Source organism: Myotis yumanensis, unplaced genomic scaffold, assembly GCF_028538775.1.
Source record: "Myotis yumanensis isolate MYYU_CA2020_CCGP unplaced genomic scaffold, mMyoYum1.0.hap1 SCAF_4, whole genome shotgun sequence".
NCBI lineage: Eukaryota > Metazoa > Chordata > Mammalia > Chiroptera > Vespertilionidae > Myotis > Myotis yumanensis.
Window position 1 is genome coordinate 53913565 of NW_027223755.1, and position 18113 is coordinate 53931677.

General features: G+C 40.5%; 1 protein-coding gene across 2 annotated transcripts in view; it reads left to right on the forward strand.

Annotated features, from left to right (window-relative positions):
• RHOBTB3 (Rho related BTB domain containing 3) overlaps window positions 1-17274 on the forward strand; it is a 53585-nt gene extending 36311 nt beyond the window's left edge. Inside the window, exons 9-12 of one of the 2 annotated variants that reach the window (XM_070412351.1) lie at window positions 3699-3872; window positions 5488-5654; window positions 10524-10620; window positions 13169-14458. In XM_070412351.1, coding sequence (XP_070268452.1) covers window positions 3699-3872; window positions 5488-5654; window positions 10524-10620; window positions 13169-13179 — 449 coding nt within the window. In that variant the 3' untranslated portion in view covers window positions 13180-14458. Of the gene's footprint in view, window positions 1-3698; window positions 3873-5487; window positions 5655-10523; window positions 10621-13168 lie in introns of both variants that reach the window. The other variant, XM_070412350.1, reaches the window with a different exon arrangement.
• Window positions 17275-18113: the final 839 nt, after the last annotated feature.

The window sequence follows — 18113 nt, forward strand, 5'->3', positions numbered from 1 at the left end:
CGCCCTAACGGGTTTGGCTCAGTGGATAGAGCATCGGCCTGCGGACTGAAGGGTCTCAGGTTCGATTCTCGTCAAGGGCATGTACTCTGGTTGCGTACACATCCCCAGTAGGGGGTGTGCAGGAGGCAGCTGATCGAAGTTTCTCTCTCATCGATGTTTCTAACTCTCTATCCCTCTCCCTTCCTCTCTGTAAAAAATCAATAAAATATATTTGGGGAAAAAAATTGCATGTGCACATTACCCTTTTATTATATAGGATAGAAGCCTGGTGCACAGGTGGGAGCCAGCTGGTTTGCCCTGAAGGGTGTCCCAGATCAGGGTGGGCAGGGGACCCCCAGCTCCCTACGATCGCCCACGCCGCCCCTGCTCGCGATCGCTGGCTCTGCCCATGCTCACGCCTAACACCTTTGGCCAAGGCATTAGGCCTGGGCAAGAGACCCCCAGCTCCCCACCATCATCAACTCGGCCCCTGCTCCCTGCAATTGACTGCTCCGCCCTAATGCCTCTCACCCAGGCATTAGGCCTGGGCAGGGGACCCACAGCTCTCCAAGGGACCTCCTGCTCCACCCCTTCCCAGGCCTAACGCCTGTGGCCAAGGCATTAGGCCTGGGCAGGGGACCCCAAGCTCCCACCATCAGCGACTGTGACCCTGCTCCCCATGATCACTGGCACTGCTCCGGCCCAGGCCTAATGCCTCTGGCCAAGGCATTAGGCCTGGGCAGGGGACCCCCGCAGCTGCAGCCTCCCAAGATCATGGGCTCCACCCCTACCCAGGCCTTACGCTTCTGCGTTGGGCCCGGGCAGCGGGGACCCCCAGCTGCAGCTGCCCCTGCCCCGGCCTAACACCTCCTCTGGCTGAGGCGTTAGGCCTGGGCAAGGGACACCCCCAGTTGCAGCCGCCTGCGATGTGGGCTCCACCCCTGCCTGGGCCTTACTCCTCTGGCTGAGGCGTGAGGCCCCGGCAGTGGGGACCCCCAGCTGCAGCTGCCCCTGCCCAGCCTAACGCCTCACTAACTCCTCTGGCCGAGGCGTTAGGCTAGGCTGGGGACCGCCCGCAGCTGCAGCCGCCCCCCGATCGTGGGCTCCGCCCCTGCCCCGGGCCTTACGCCTCTGGCTGAGGCGTGAGGCCCAGGCAGTGGGGACCCCCAGCTGCAGCTGCCCCTGCCCAGCCTAACGCCTCTGGCCGAGGCATTAGGCTGGGCAGGGGACCCCCCGCAGCTGCAGCCGCCCCCCCCCCCCCCCGCCCCGATTGTGGGCTCCGCCCCTGCCCGGGCCTTACGCCTCTGGCTGAGGCGTGAGGCCCGGGCAGAGGATCCCCCAAGCTGCAGCCGCCCCCTGATGGGCTCCACCCCTGCCGTGCCTAATGCCTCTGGCCGAGGCGTTAGGGCAGCGGGGACCCCCAGCTGCAGCCGCCCCCCCCACCCAGCTGCAACCGCTCCCTGATCATGGGCTCCGGGCAGCGGCTGCAGCCACCCGGAGATCCCTGGCTCCACCTCTGCCCAGCTCCCATTGCTGGCTCCACCCCTACTTCCTGCTATCACTGGCCAGAGCGGCAAAGGCCAGGATTCTCCGATCATGGCCGGGGGGCAGGGCAAAGGCGGCCCTAGGGGCCGCCTTTGCCCTGCCCCCTGGCTCTTAGCTCCCCCCTGGGTTTCCGATCACTGTCAGTGCCAGGGGACTTCTTCTGTGCTTTCCATTTTGCCTCCCTGCATTGTGCCTACATATGCAAATTAACCGCCATCTTTGTTGACAGTTAACCGCCATCTTGGCTGGTGATTAATTTGCATATCTCGCTAATTAGCCAATGGGAAGGGTAGCGGTCGTACGCCAATTACCATGTTTCTCTTTTATTAGTGTAGATACCTAGCAGGCACTGAGTATGGAGACCGGTCATTCCATAGATGGATGATAATATTGAGGGCAGGTGGCCTAAAGGCAAAGAGGCAGGGATGAGAAAGGGCCGAGAGGGTAGGGTGTCTGCTAGCAGGTGTGTGTGACCTGGTAGGAGTGCTGGCTGTGGCCCCTTCTTCCTGTCCCGTGGGAGGTGTGCCTGGCAAATCACAGTGCCGAGCAGTGAGCTCAGAACTGGCGATGTTGGGACTTGCTTGCAAATCCTGAGGGATTATTGCCTTTGGAGAAAGCTACTGGGCTTAGATGGAACTTTTTCTGAGCCAAAAGATGTTGTGCTTGGATTTGCAGAGAGCAAAGAATCCAGTGACTGCAAATATTTTAGAGAAGAATGTATGCTCCTGAAGAGTATGAGATCTGAGGGATGCTTGGTGAAGACTCTTGGTCATAGCAGGGTGGTTTGGCTCATAGTTACTTTCCGGAAGGGGACAGCCCTGTCACTCATACTGGCTGTGGTGGCTTCCATCTAAAAGCTTGGCTTCTAAGCTGGGCAGCTTTATCTTTCTCATCTTTGTATCTTCAGTACTTAGCACAGCGATTAGCAGGTGATGGGTGCTCGATAATGATCTGTTGAACTGATCTAGACTAACCTGAGGGCTGGCTGTGGATCCATGGCTCCCCATTGTGCTGGAAGTGGTGTGAGCTGCTTCTCCACCCACAAGCCTGGGGTTATATGTCCCGCTGGAGCTTTGTGTGGTGGCCCAAGAGCTGGAGAAGCAGCTTTTACTAGAGAGTCAGTCAAGTTTAATGAGCGTCAGTGAGAGGTGTGGGCTGAGGGGCCTTTAAAATTTTAAAGTAGCTCTGTCTCTCCCAGAAGTAGGCATCGTTCATTTAGGAAAGAGGTTCCCTTGGAAGGCAGCATGCTGGGGAGACAGCAGGGAACTAGGCCGTCTCCTTGTAAACTTTCCATAAGATCTGAAATGCTCCCCTTGGCTTTACGGAGTTTCCCATGGCATTCTTGTGATGTATGGACTGCTTAGGCCAAGGATGGCTTATTTCCTTTTTCTGATAAGGGAAGTCTGGCCAAGACTGTCCTATGACTTGGCCAAGAAAAGAATGGCATTGTCTTCTTGGGAGGCACATGGACAAGGATGGGCAGTGGTATTTCAGGCCAATTGGAGAAGATAAAAAATAGATGTTTCATTATAAACACTATAGGTCTGGTGCATGAAATTTGTGCACTCAGGGGGCACAGGCCAGGCCAAGGGACCCCACTGGTGCACAATCGGGGCAGGGGAGGGACCCCAGAGGTTGGCTAGCTGGGGAGGGATGGTGGGAGGGCTCCAGGGTGTGTTTGGCCCTCTCGCTCAGTCCCAATTGGCCAGACCCCAGCAGCAAGCCAACCTACCAGTGGGAATGTCTGCCCCCTGGTGATCAGTGCACATCATAGTGAGCAATTGAGTGGCCTTAGCATATCATTAGCAAATTATGTTTTGATTGGTTGAGTGGCTGACTAGATGACCAGACACTTAGCATATTAGGCTTTTATTATGTAGGATAGGATGAAGCAAAATATTTCATTTCAGTGTTTTCTATCTTCATGAAGTATAAACTAAGTAACAAATAATTGCCTAACTTGCAAATTGTTGGTCCAAAGGCAACTTTTGAATGCTCTATGTTTCAATGAAAAATGAAGTTTCTGAATTAATACTGGCTACCACCTCCAAATTTGGTTTCCATATATTAGCTTAGCTATACCTAATGCAATACCAGTCTAATCACAAGGAAAGTTGCTAGAATAACAACTCTGCAAGCTTATCTTAATTCTATTTCCCGTTTGAACTGTGCAGGTACGACGGTGCCAGCCCACAGGGCCATCCTGGTGGCTCGGTGTGAGGTGATGGCAGCCATGTTCAATGGCAATTATATGGAAGCAAAGAGTGTTCTGATTCCAGTCTACGGCGTTTCCAAAGAGACGTTCTTGTCATTCTTAGAGTACTTATACACGGACTCCTGTTGCCCAGGTAAGCAGTATAAATGTTAGGTAATATGTGACAATTCTCTCTTTTAGAAATGTCAGCCATTTAAATAAATTGCTTTCTGTGAAATCTGTTTTCACTTAAGGCTTATCAGAGGTGACGTCATGGAAAGTGCTAAGCAGGTGGAGGTAGTGTTGGGACAATGACTTTTTAGTCAGTTCAGGTGGAAGAGCAGTGTTTGGGTACCTCTTATGGGCTCTGAGTCTGACATACGTTCAGGTGTCCCCGCCAGCACCAACAGTGTGGTGGCCGCCGTGGGCAGCCTAGACATGGAGGTGTCTTGATTTTTAGATTTGGAAGATATCCTGTGTTTGTTATTGTTTATGTTGTATTGATACTGGCACATATGTATGTTAAATAAAAACTTGGCCAGATTTGAAATAATAAGAAAATTTGGTTTCTCAATCATCCCCTCACTAGAGTAATTGATGCTTTGATTTTTAGGTTTTAGCCTGTTAATTAGAACAAATGTTCAGAGAAGCACTAATAACTATAGGACAAAGCACTTTACAAGTTGGTAAAAGGTGTAGGGGGACATGAGTCAGAATGAATAATCTAAAGTTAAGGTAGACACTGGACTATTTACATGGGGACAATCACAGAAAGAAAGATAATCTATTCATTATGTTAAATACCATGCACAGCATTCTTGGTTCCTAAAACTATAAAAGCAGGTAGGCATTTAAGGAGGGATAAGAGAATTACATCAAAAACCAAACTTACAAGGAAGTGTTAAAACAACAACCAGGGTTAATGGCCAGGTTTGGGGGAGGAGGCTGTGGGAGTCATTGTTTGTGGACACAGAGTTTCAGTTTGGAATGATGTCAGAGTTCTGGAGATGGATAGTGGTGATGGTTGCACAGCAGTGTGAATGGACTTAATACCAATGAGCTGCACACTTACAAATGGCTGAAGGTAGGGTCGGGGGGATTGGAGGAAGGTGGTCAATCAGTAAGTTCTAGAAATGTACAACATGACTGTAGCTAACACTGCTGCATGATATATAGGCAAACTGTTAATATTGTAGATCCCAAGTTTTCTCATCACAAGAACATTTTTTCTTTTCTTTTTTATTGTATCTATAATGAGATGATGGATATTACGTAAACCTACTGTGGTAATCATTTCGCAGTATATGTGAATCAAACCATCGTGCTGTACCCCTTAAGCAATGATGTATGTCAATTATCTCCCTGTAAAACTGGAAGAATGCTTAATGGTAAATTTTATGTTTATCTTACCACAATTAAAACAAAACAAACAAACCTGGAACTACAGCCAGAAGGAGAAAAATTGCAAGGATTTAGGTTAGGGAGCAGAAGGAATTCTCCGGTAGCTCTGGACTTGATTATTAAGGGCAATTATAGAATCTCCATGTCTGGATAATTAAAAAAAAACAACAACACATGCATTCTCTTCTGAGTATGAAGGCTTACATTAATTCCTTTTTTAAATGGAGTTCAGAATGCTGACTTCTTCAAGGTTTTCTCTGGGCACTCTATTCTGCATTGAATGATAGAGTCAGCATTTTCTGTTTGTTTTGGGCCATAAAATAAATGGTTTTATTATCCATTTTCTTTTCTTTCCCTCCTTGCATCAGCTGGCATTTTCCAGGCCATGTGTCTCCTCATCTGTGCTGAGATGTACCAGGTGTCCAGACTGCAGCACATCTGTGAGCTGTTCATCATTACCCAGCTGCAGAGCATGCCCAGCAGGGAGCTGGCATCCATGAACCTCGATATAGTTGACCTGCTCAAGAAAGCCAAGGTAATTGGCCCTATGTATCTGCTTATTTGAATTTGTAAAAATCTTCTTAAGAGATATGTTAGTACCTGTCCTAGTTTGAAAGTTTGGCTAAATGAGGCTAAAGTGCCCTCACAACAGTTTCTGTGGGCAGGTAATTTTGGAGATAGGTTTTCTGAGCAATCCCTTTCTAAGGAGGTAGAATTTGCTGATGGGGAACTTTTCAATTAAATGGTGGCCACTATTAGAACCATTGAGTGTGGTGCAATATTGAGTCATATAGGCATTATAGGAAATAAAATTTACATTGAATTTCCCCCGAATGATCACATCTGATGATCATATCTTAGGGTTTCTGAAAGGAAAATGACAGGATTGGTCCCTGCAAACTGATAGGATGATTAGGCTGAACTCATTTATCTGCTCATCCATTCATTCACTTTATGAACCTGTTTTGAAGTTTCAGTTGTTTGTAGGAAGTTTAGGTGCACTTCATTAATCCTTTCAAACCTCCTTTTGTTGATATGTCTCATGGTATCGGGAATATATTTAGTAAAAATGTTTGAATTGAGAACCACTCTGGTACACCTACTCTCGCCTCAGAATTTTTTGCCTCTTCTAAGCTCAGGACCCTTTTGTTTTTAATAATTGTATTGCTGCACATTCTAGGGAACAGGTAGATTTTACACAGTCAACTTACTGTGACTAATTGTAGTTACAAAGACCCTAGAAAATGAACCTGACAAAGGAGCAGGCTAGGTCTATAAATAAAGTAGGTCTACTTTCTGGAACTCTGCTTCTGGAACTCTCACCTGTTGTCCCAGTCAGACATTTACCATCTCCTTATTCCCACTCTTTTAATATGTTGTTGGTTTTCTTTTATTGATATCAGTGAGGAAGGGAGAGAGAGAGAGAGATAGAAACATCAATAAGGAGAGAGAATTGTCAATCGGCTGCCTCCTGCACGTCCCCTATTGGGGATGGAGCCCGCAACCTGGGCATGTACCCCGACCGGGAATCGAACCATGACCTCGGTGCACAGGTTGACGCTCAACTACTGAGCCACGCTGGCCGGGCTCCCACTCTCTGTCTTTTATCTCTGGGAGCAAGAAGTTTATGCAGATGAGTCGTCCAGCCCTTGACTATTCTACCATTTCACCCCCTCCCTGGGACAGTTTCAGGGCCCGCAGCAGTCATGCACACAGTGATGATTATTGACCTTGCAATAAACTGAAACTTCTAGGTCTTTTTCACAGGAATATGTTAAGTCCATCATTACAGACTATCAAAACTTTGTGAAATATTATCTGGCATACAACGTATTGGCTATTCCTATCAACTTTGACATCAGAATTAGAAAAATATGATGAATTTGTCTTCATCCAAGTAGCTGAAATAGAGCCACATAATGCGGAAAAGGACAGACTCTGAGACAGCTAAACGTGTGCTGAGGTGAATTCATTAATCAACATGTATTTCTAGGCATACAATGGAATTCATTCAAAGCATCCAGGTCTTCCTTACTCTCTAACTATTTTGGAGGTTTTTTTTCCATAATCAAGTCATAAGATCATACATAGTTAATATTAGAGATAAACACAAATATGAAAATATTTAGTAACCCTGATCGCTCTTCTTTGTAATATATTTACAGTGAGCTTGGGATAAATAGCTACCCTCTAGATTTAATTTTAAAATGCACTTTTATTCTGTCTAGTATTTTCACAATCTCAGTTCATTTTTGATGTATCATTTTCAGACTATTCTAACAAGTCTGTCATACTTTAAAAAACTGGATATGAGCTCTTCTTTCCTCATCTTGTAGTATCCTTTCTTGTTATTAATTTGAGAGAGAGCAAGAGCGAGAGCGAGAGAGAGAGAGAGAGAGAGAGAGAGAAACATCAGTTTGTTGTTCATGTTGTTCCACTTATTTATGCATTCGTTGGTTGATTCTTGTATGTGCCCTGACCAGGGATTGAACCTGCAACCTTGGCATATTGGGATGATGCTCTAACCACCTGAGCTACCTGGCCTGGGCCTCTTGTAATATCCTTTAAGTAGATAGTTTATACATAAGAGAATTTCCAGTATGATTGCATTGATTTCCTTTAAGTGCCCCTCCCCCACAAGTACACATACACAAACACACATACACACACTTCACCAGCATCATTTGTGATTGCATTGTCATAAATTCTTCCTGCCCTATTTCCCTCAACTGTGTGGTTTCTGATTATGTGATTATACTTATTTTTCTCTTGAATTTAAAAATTCTGAAATAATTCCTTTTAAATTTTACTGTTTGTTTCTGATGATTTTTCTGTTTGCTAAGATTAAGCCTACATTTGTCAGTTTTCCTCTATTCTATTCCTGATGGTCCCTAGTTTGGAATTATGGGTCCCAGATAACAGGATAATTTTCTCCCTAAGTTCTCTTTGAAGTTTCTAGTTTGAGGTTCTCCTTCACTAGCCAGTCAGAATTTAGTTAACCTTTTCCTCATTGTTTCTCTGACTTCTAAAGGTGAAATTGTTTTAGCAGATTTAGACTTCCAGTAGCTCTCTTAGTAATTGAAATTTCTAATCCTTTCATCATCTCTGCCAGCTGTGTACTGTGTGTCAGGAAAGCATCATTCATACCTTCAATATAGATTAGCAGTTTTGGTATTTTTTCATTTCTGCTTCCACTTGTCCCTAAACTCTCTAAATTCTTTACCTTGTTTCCACTTTTTAGGTCCATACATTTCCATCAAGTTGAACTTTAACATATAACACAGGCTTCTTTCCCTTTATCGACCAGTTCCTTTGGATTGAGGTAGAAATTTCCTTATCTCTACTCCACTTTTAACCCTTTCTAGCCAAACTTTGTGATTCCTGTGAAGTCCTATTTACTCTCATATTAAAATTTTAAACTCAATTTCTTTATAATCTGTGCATTAATATTTGGCTGCTTCGGGCCACCAGTTTTGTTTCTGACCTTTTCCTGGTGAGTTTCTAGGTATTTTTCTGCACCATTATTATTCTTTACAGAGTTGTTAAATGCTATAGCATTTGGTTTACAGGGTTTTTTTAATGCCTATTCTTTTTTTATTTTTTTATTTAAGTTTAAACCTATTTTCTCAGTTCAGCATACATTTTTGCCCATAAGTAGTTTATAGGGTTCCATCTCTTGCCAAGAGCCCACAATTATGATATCTTAAATTTCGGTCAAAAATAAAATTCTGCATTTGAACTATGTTTTTGTAGGCAGCTATTTATTTCTGTGATCTCCCTTCTTTTTCAGAGTCACAGCCATCAGCAGTGTTCTGAACTCTGTTGGTAGGTTAGTTGCTCTGGTTAATCATCTAATAGTGTTGGTGGCTTCTGTTAAAATAGCTACATGTTCTTGCTCTATTTCCTTCAGATCATTCACATTCATCTGCTAAAATGCAAGGTGAAAAAAAGATGGTTAAAATCTGATGTGGGATTAGATAAACTATAAAGTTTCATACAACTCAAAAATTATGTTGTTTAATAAGAATCAGAGAGACTTATGAATTGAAATGTTAAAAAATATTCCCACATTATAACTTTTTAAAAGAGCAATACTTGAGTTTTTTCCTTAAGATTTGAGATTACAAATCTTTCTTCAATTTAGTATTACTTATTTTTTACATATTTTTGATTGTCCTTAACAGAGCTATATATAGCCTAAAAGTGGAAACAGCCTAAATGTCCATCAACAAATGAAAGAATAAATGAAGTGTGGTATGTACATACAATAGAGTATTACTCATCCTTAAAAAGAATGAAATTTTAATATATGCTGCAACATAGATGAACCTTGAAGACATTATGCTAAGTAAAATAAACCAGACAGAAAAAGGACAAATCTGTGTAATTTAACTTAATATGAGGTTCCTGGAATAGTCAAATTCATAAAGGTAAAATAAAATAGTGATTACCAGGGACTGGGGCTAAGGGAAAAGGGGATTTATTATTTAATGGGCAAAAAGTTTCAGTTTATGATAATACAAAGTTCTGAAAATAGATAGTGGTGATGGTTGCACTTAAAAATGGTAAATTTTATGTATAATTTACTGTAATAATAATAAAAAGAGCCGGCGGCCCTCTTGGCGCAGTGGGCAGCGCATCAGTCTCATAATAATAAAAAGAACTACACTCATATATCCAAGTTTCCTGCCACCAAGTTACCACACTCTGAAGTGAGTGGTTAGATACATCAGTGAGTGTCACTGGATTGGCACCAAGGTGATGATGTCATGGCCAAGTTGCTCAGAGTTCCCCCTCCATTAGCTATTGAAACGGAATGAGAAGTATGCTGGGAATCCTGCTCAGTGTAACAGTACATCTGAGTTAAAAGCAACTATTCAAACATAACCTTCTCATAGAAATACTTACACATTGCTACCATAACCTTTGGTTGATAACACTTCCTCCTCTAAATAATTTTTAGTTTGCTCCTCAGATGAATTTCTTTAGATATGGACAAGTGAATACCTTTGCTGGCTATAATCTTGCACAGATACAAGTGCAGTTAGTGAAGGCCATGGCCTTAGATTGAAAGCTTAAATTAAATCTTTGAGAACCTCAGATAGCCTTTGTGAACCACGGATGCAACCATACATCTGCTTAAAGATATTCAGCCACTGCAGCAGCAGTAACTTGTTATTTATTTGATTTGGTTTCTTCATTGATGTGATTTTATTATTATTTGTTACTAATGCTCCCTTTTCCTTTCTGCTGTCAGAGTAGGCTGAAGGCTGCATCATATATACAGACACATTAAACATGGATTGGGGCTCTCCATGGGTTCTCCAGACCATTCTCTCTTATCTAATCATCATATTGAAGGTCATTATTTACAATACTGTTTCACTTTCCATTTCTCTTGCAGTTTCACCACTCTGATTGCCTTTCAACCTGGCTACTTCATTTCATTGCCACTAACTACCTCATCTTCAGTCAAAAGCCTGAATTTCAGGATCTTTCAGGTAGATTGCAATTATTGTGTTGAAAGAAAACTTTATGCTCTTTGTTCTTAGATATGAAACGTAATTTATAGGAGTAGTAGTTTTTGAAAATTAAAAAATCAATGTGATACATGCCTTTTAAATACGCAGTGTGGTCATTGAGGACACTTTACGTAAGTAGCTTGACCTGTGTTACACAAGAAGTTTTCTAATGATTGTTTTATAGCTCCCATCATTTTTAAATGCATTTTTTCCCTGAAGTGTGGTGATAAAGTGGCCTCTGTTAGCATTTGGTTTTGATAAACAAGATCTTGGTTTTAACCACCCAAGTCAGAAGCAAAATTTAAAAAGTATTGACTGAAAAACGTTTTTTAATATAAGAATTGTATCTATTGTGTATTGTTTATAATATATAGTTCTGTTGTAGTAATACCCATATCTATTAAGTTTATCTATATAGGAGTTCACTGTGTTATCTGGGAGTAGTAATTTTTTATTGATCAAAGAGTGTTTCGAAACTTAATGTGCAGAGAAAGTATGTGTAGTGTGATTTTTAAGATAAATTATAAAGATAAAAACCAATCAAAGGTTGAGCTTCTCGGCGTTACATAAGAGGAAAGAAAATGAAAATAGACTAGTCATCAGAGTAGATGATTACTTAGATACAGTGGTTTGCTCACGTTATTACCTAGAATAGACTCAAGGAATAATCAGATTAAAAGGGAAAGGAAATTAAAAATCACCTAATCAAGTACTCTCAAACTCTAAACAGAGAACTCTCCTTGGAGATGCTTGAAGATCTTCTGAGGTGGGGTGGAGAGTGGGGAGTGAGAGAGGAAAGAGGAGGGAGCCAAGAGAAGTAGAGGGAAGACAAGGCTACATTTGTGCTTCTTGGATATTTTCCTCCCACCTTCAGCCAGAGTAATTCCACTTTTATCTGCTTTATATCTTAGCTTCTACATAAAAGTTTACTTGTATATAAGAGAATCTGCTGCTAAAGCAAAGTGAAAGTGCCTGGTTTCATGCAACTGCTTGTACAGTTAAGGAAACCGAGAAATAGTCAGTTTTAGGCAGACGGCTTGACAGACATTCATAGCCAGACAACAAACATTGAATGGCTAGTGGAAGCCTCGTTATGTAGAATTCAACTCTTAATGCTGTAGAGTAACAAAATAAATCCAAGCAGCACAACACAACCATCTACTTTGTGCAAGAAAGAAACAAAAAGTACATTCTGCTTGCTGTTCGTATAGACATTCTTACACAGTTATTTGTTCAGAAGTCAATTAAAATGAAATGAATGAACATTTTGATTTTAGAACTACCTTCATTATGCTACCTAGGTCACCTTCACTTGTAAACAAAAATAAGGTTTATTTTCCACTTACTATATTGTATAAATGCATGAGACACATGGAGAATGCTATTAACAGCCTAGGAGAAAGATGCTCTTTAAATCCTTTGAGTTATTAATTTTTATTTTCTTTTATTAGTTATACAATTACCTATAAAGGATATATACTTAAGTTTACCAGTTTATTAAAGGATACAGATGAATAGCTAGATGAAGAGATACATAGGGTGAGGTCTGGTTGGGGGGCGTCCCGAGTGCAGGAGCTCATGTCCAGTGGAATTGGAGTATATCACCCTCCCAGCTCATGGATGTGTTCACTAACCTGGAAGCTCCCTGACCCTCGTACTTTTGGGATTTTTAAGGACACTTCATTTATGTAGGCATGATTGGTGATCAACTCCATTTTCCGTCCTTTTCCTTCTTAAGAGAATGGTGGGGGTCAGGAAGGGGGGACGCTGAAAGTCCAAACTTCTTTTTTTTAAATATATTTTTATTGATTTCAAAGAGGAAGGGAGAGAGAGATAGAAACATCAATGATGAGAGAGAATCATTGATCCCCTACTGGGTATCAGGCCTGCAACCCGGGCATGTGCCCTTGATTGGAATCGAACCTGGGACCTTTCAGTCCGAAGGCTGATGCTCTGTCCACTGAGCCAAATCAGCTAGGGCCAAACTTCTAATCATGTCTTTTCAATGACCAGCCCTCATCAGGAGCCCACCCAGAATTGCCTAATTAGAATAAAAGACGATACTACCACCCAGGAAATTACAAGGGTTTCAGGAGCCTCTGTGTCAAGAACTGGGTGCGGAGACCAATATATATTTTCTATTATCTCACAAGAAGGAACTTAGAGGAATAAAGAGACACAAGAGCACAAGGAGTAGAAGAAAACAAACAAACAAAAACCTTTAAAATTAATATCCTCAAAGCATAAGAGATAGGCAGCCATAAAAAGCAGGGATAGAAGGTTACAGTTGTAAAGACAGAGAGTAGAAAGGTGGTTTTCAGGGGTGGGGTGGGGGGGCAGGGATAGGGAGTTGTTTAATAGGGAGTTGTTTAAAGATATTAATACCTTTCCCAGTTAAGAAATGTTAAAATGTTTTAAAAATCATGTAGGATTAATACAGAAATTTCATCATGTCTGATTAATGGCTTTGTTAAAATTAAGGGCATGTAAAGACCCAGTGTGACTATTTCTATAATGAAAAATCTAGGGGCCGACTGATCAATCAGAGACTCTAGGAATCAAATTTTGCCTGACATTTTGAATGTGAAATGACACCAGTTTCAGTTTTGCAAGATGAAGAGTTCTGGAGCTTGGTTGCACGACAACATGGATGTATTTAACACCACTTATCATACACCGTGCACTTAAAAATGGTCAAGATGGTTCATTTTCTTTTACGTGTATTTTACCACAATTTTCAAAAAAGCAATACAAGAATAGGAAATCATTTTTGGACATTACAAATATAATAGTGAAAAAACCAAGTGAATAAAATAGTCAAAAGTAATGATATCTCCCAGAAAGAAGAACAAAAAGACTGGAAAGAAAGGTTTAAAAAAAAATGGAGGCTCAATCCAGAAAGTGAAATACCTGAATAATAGAAGTTAATACAGATAATAAAAAACAGTGGGGAAGAAATTATCAAGAAATAATACAAGGAGTTATCCCAGTAGTGAAGGCCTTGAGACAGCAGATTGAAAAGATCTGCTAAGTGCTGTCTCCAGCATTCTGAGCCAAGTTTTCAACCTAGAACTCTGTACCAAACCAAATTACGAATTGTGTGTGAGGAGATGAAAGATGTTTCATCACAAGTAAGATCTCAGAAATGCTTCTTATGTGCCTGCCCTTTTTGGAAGCTAAGAAAGGTTCTGCTTCACCAAAACTAGAGAATCAAGGGAAGGACCTGGCGTCAGGAGTGTATGGACCAGCACGAAAGCATGAAGCAGGCCTAGGAAGCAATAGGGTACAAGTTCGGGAGGAAAGGGTCTCCAAGGCAGCACCCCAGCCCTGCAGGGATGGTGGGCTACCTGATAACTCTGGTTTGGTGGGAGATAGAATTGAGGAGACTTGAAAGCTTTTGGGAGGTTGTTAGTTACAAAGGGAAATGAAACAATTACATGAAAAAAAAAGTCCATTTTCATCTCCAGGAAAAAAACAAGTCAAATTAAAAAAAAAGAAGAAGAAGAAAACATTATCAAATACTACTTGATGAATGGAAAGATGTATCCTGATGACTGATGTAACGAAAATTGTATTTAATGATTTTGAAAGGCTTGAGGGAAGAGGAGGGAGTATATAGAAGAGCTTGGATGTCATCCATTCAACAGGAACCCAATAATTCATATCTAAACTCGATCCCAAATAAAATATATTCAATTAACATTCTTTTTTCTAAAAATTTTAGTGGAAGAACGCAGTTTTGTTGAAAAGCACAGATGGCCATCGAATCTGTACTTGAAGCAGCTTGCGGAATACAGGAAGTATATTCACTCCCGGAAGTGTCGCTGCTTAGTCATGTAACTTGGCGCTTTTATGTACACACACTTTTAAAATTATTATCATTACGAAGAATGGGATACCTCTGGGTACCAGTAAAAGTCTTGTGACCGAAACATGGGCGTTAAAATATATATATGGGTGTGTGTGTGGGGGGGGGGAGTCACCATACAGCTTAATGTGTTTACTAGCTCTCCTTGAAAAAACTATGGTTGTGATCTTAAAAGGGAACAAAATATACCACAAGCTAAATCTAAGGCTTCACAAAGTGTATAAAGCTGTTGTGCAGATACTTATTCCCTTTAAGATGACCTGTTGCTTTGGCAATATTAATACCTTTCCCAGTTAAGAAATGTTAAAATGTTTTAAAAATCATGTAGGATTAATACAGAAATTTCATCGTGTCTGATTAATGGCTTTGTTAAAATTAAGGGCATGTAAAGACCCAGTGTGACTATTTCTATAATGAAAAATCTAGGGGCCGACTGATCAATCAGAGACTCTAGGAATCGAATTTTGCCTGACATTTTGACTGTGAAATGACACCTGTTTTCACATCAGTGTTAAAACCATCATGAAAAAAATCTGTTTTTTATCTGAACAACCCAACTGAGCCACCTTGTCTCTTCCCTGGGATTCAGATTGGGCAGGAAACCTAAGGCAGGATGGTTGTATGGCCAGGGCACTGTGTGGTCGTATAGGGTCAGAGCTTAGAAGGACCCCTGCTTGGTTCCATCTTGAAATTCATAACAATGTTTGAGGAAGGGCCCCGCATTTTCACTTTGTGCTGGGCCTCCAAAATTATGTCTGTCTTGTAGTGGGATATGTACTATGTTTTCTTGCTCAAACATCATTGTTCCTGAAAGCAGAAAAGAGGCACTGATATTGAGGGAAGAGAAGGAAGCTTTCTGGAGGGAAGAGGGCATGTGGGGGTTCTGGGAGCTTTGGGGAAATCTATTCCTCCCAGGGCCTCTGTGCCACCTCGACTAGCGAGTGAGAAATGCGTTGTGTTGTGTTATCTTTAAGACACTCAGAGTTGTGCCTCTGTCCCAGACGAGCCAGTACTTTCTTGATCATTCTGTAGGACCAGGGTATTGGTAAAAGTGACTGACCAGCATGACTTTTATATGTATTTATGAAGATGCTCATAGAAAAATGTGCTTTTTAGAGAATTTGCTATCGAAGGCTCAAGATGTTTTTGTTTTAGTGTATTTACTAAAATTAGGATGTCAGTGGCTTGAATTATTTGAATTCTTTTGAGGACCGCAAAGCTATTTGATGAGGAGTAGCGTGAATTTTGTCCTTCAAGATTACCCAGTAAGTTAAAAGAAAGGATATAAATGAAATACTTGTTCCATGTAGAGAAAATGGTACTTGGATAGAGGACAGAATTCTAGTTTCTCTTGTGTTTCATGTCAACAGAAATAATTACACAAGCAGAGAGAGAGAAAACCAGATTACTGTGTCATTGTTGACATTATTTTCATCTGTAATACAATTCAGTATTGGATATATATGTTTTTTAATTTTCAATTACTTTAGAATACATATAGTTTCCCAACTGTTCAAAGGTTTGATTAGACAGTTGGATACTATAGTATTAGAATCACATAGAGTTGTTTGTCAGAGAGGAAAAATAAAAATTCTCTAAATATTTCTCTCAAAAAACCTGATTTTAACTGAATTGTGTTGATGAAGATTACTGGAATGCATTTTATGTCTTTTGAATTTTAGTCACTTGAGCTAACCAACTATTGGCAAGTCCCAGAGGGCATGCACTAGCATGGTAAAGAATAGACACTGTAGTGGATTTCCAGAAATTCATTCACATTCAAGAACTTTTAAAATGCAGTGACAGCATTTTATTCTTCATAAGCATATTCTTACCCCTATATGAATTAGAGCACTTAAAATTCTAAATCAGTAACTTTTAATCTAGGAAATTGAAACATAGAAGTTCTAAAGCAAAATGTATTCTTGCAAATACTATTTAACATTTAAATGGACTACATACAGGTTTTAGGTTGTTCGACTGGAGCTGAGTGTGGAAGTTGATGCTCTGTTGGTGTTCAGCATGTAGTTTTTATTATAAAAGTTCTTTACCGCCTGTGTGAGCGACTCAAATACACAAATGTTATGGCTCTTGAGAGCTGTTCAGAATAGTAATCAAATTAGTTTTCAAATCTAGATTAAAATCTTTGAATTCACTCAATTTAAAATAGCCAGACATTTTAAAATACTCTTAAGCTATCTTGGAAAAATGAGTACTCTCTTGGTTTTGGTTTTAATTGAGAGATTATTTCTAGATGAATGTGTGCTCTGTGCTCATCTCTGCTTCAATATAGTTACCAATCATTTTAATTAGAGAAGATACTGTATGGTAGAGCTAAGGCCTTCTCTTTCTGGGCCAGGTTTTCACCTTATGTAACCCTTTGTTTACTTCCGGCTACTCTGTGTCATATTGTACGAAAGCAGGCTTGTAATATAGAAGTTTCAGCAACATAACCGAAATTCATTTAGTCCAAGCCAGCATGGTGGCTTCGTATTGGGCAGTAGCAGAAAACTGAAGATTTGAATAAATTTGACTTTCAAGACAGATAAACTTTTCAACTATTATTTTTTAAAACTACACTACACTGATACAGTTAATTATACAAAAAAGTCCTCAAGAGTATTTTATTTTATTTAAAGCATCTGTTTAATTCAATCTTTAATAATTTTGCAAAGAAGGATATGTGTGTATTTTAATATAGCCTGATCTGAATTTATATGTTTTTAGCTTTAGTATTTAACATTTTGTAACAAATAAACCTTTTTAAAAAAAATAAGTTTACCTTAGTGTTCTATCCTTATTTTATCTTGGATGTTGAAATGCTGGAATGAATTTGGGAATACTGCCTTGTGTTTATCAAGTATAATTATGTTTCACAGAAAATTTCCATTGTGTGTAAAACTTTTAGACTATTGCTGATATTGTAGATGATTCATATGCATGTGATGAAAGAAATTTGTTATAACTTCTATAGAAAATTATATTTAGCAGCTGTTCCCACCATTTCTCCTAACAATATAACTGCCTTTATTTAGAAAAAGTGCTTTGATAATTCTTTAGCATAGAAATGAGCCTTCTGCAGGCTTGAATGTTGGCTCTGCATAATGGACTTAAGATTGTGGAACTTTTACCCTGGCCGGGTAGCTCATAGAGCGTAGTCCTGATATGCCAAGGTTGCAGGTTTTATCCCCATCAGGGCACACACAAGAATCAGCCAATGACAAGTGGAACAACAAATTGATGTTTATATATCTCTCTCTTTTTCTTTCTTTCTCTCTCTTTCCTTTTCTCACTCTAAAATCAATCAATACATAAAAATTTAAAAACATATTTAAAAGTATTTTTAAAATATATTTTTGTTGATTTTAGAGAGGAAGGGAGAAGGAAAGAGAGAGAAACATCAATGCTGAGAAAGAATCATTGATTGGCTGCCTCATGAATGCCCCCCACTGGGGATCAAGCCCACAACCCTGACTGGTCAACCACTGAGCCATGCTATCTGGGCTATTTAAAAGTTAAAAAAAAAAAGACACACCCGCTGCGGATCATCCTCAAGAAAAAAAAAAGTTTAAAAAAAAATAGGAGAAGAATTTGGAACTTCCCA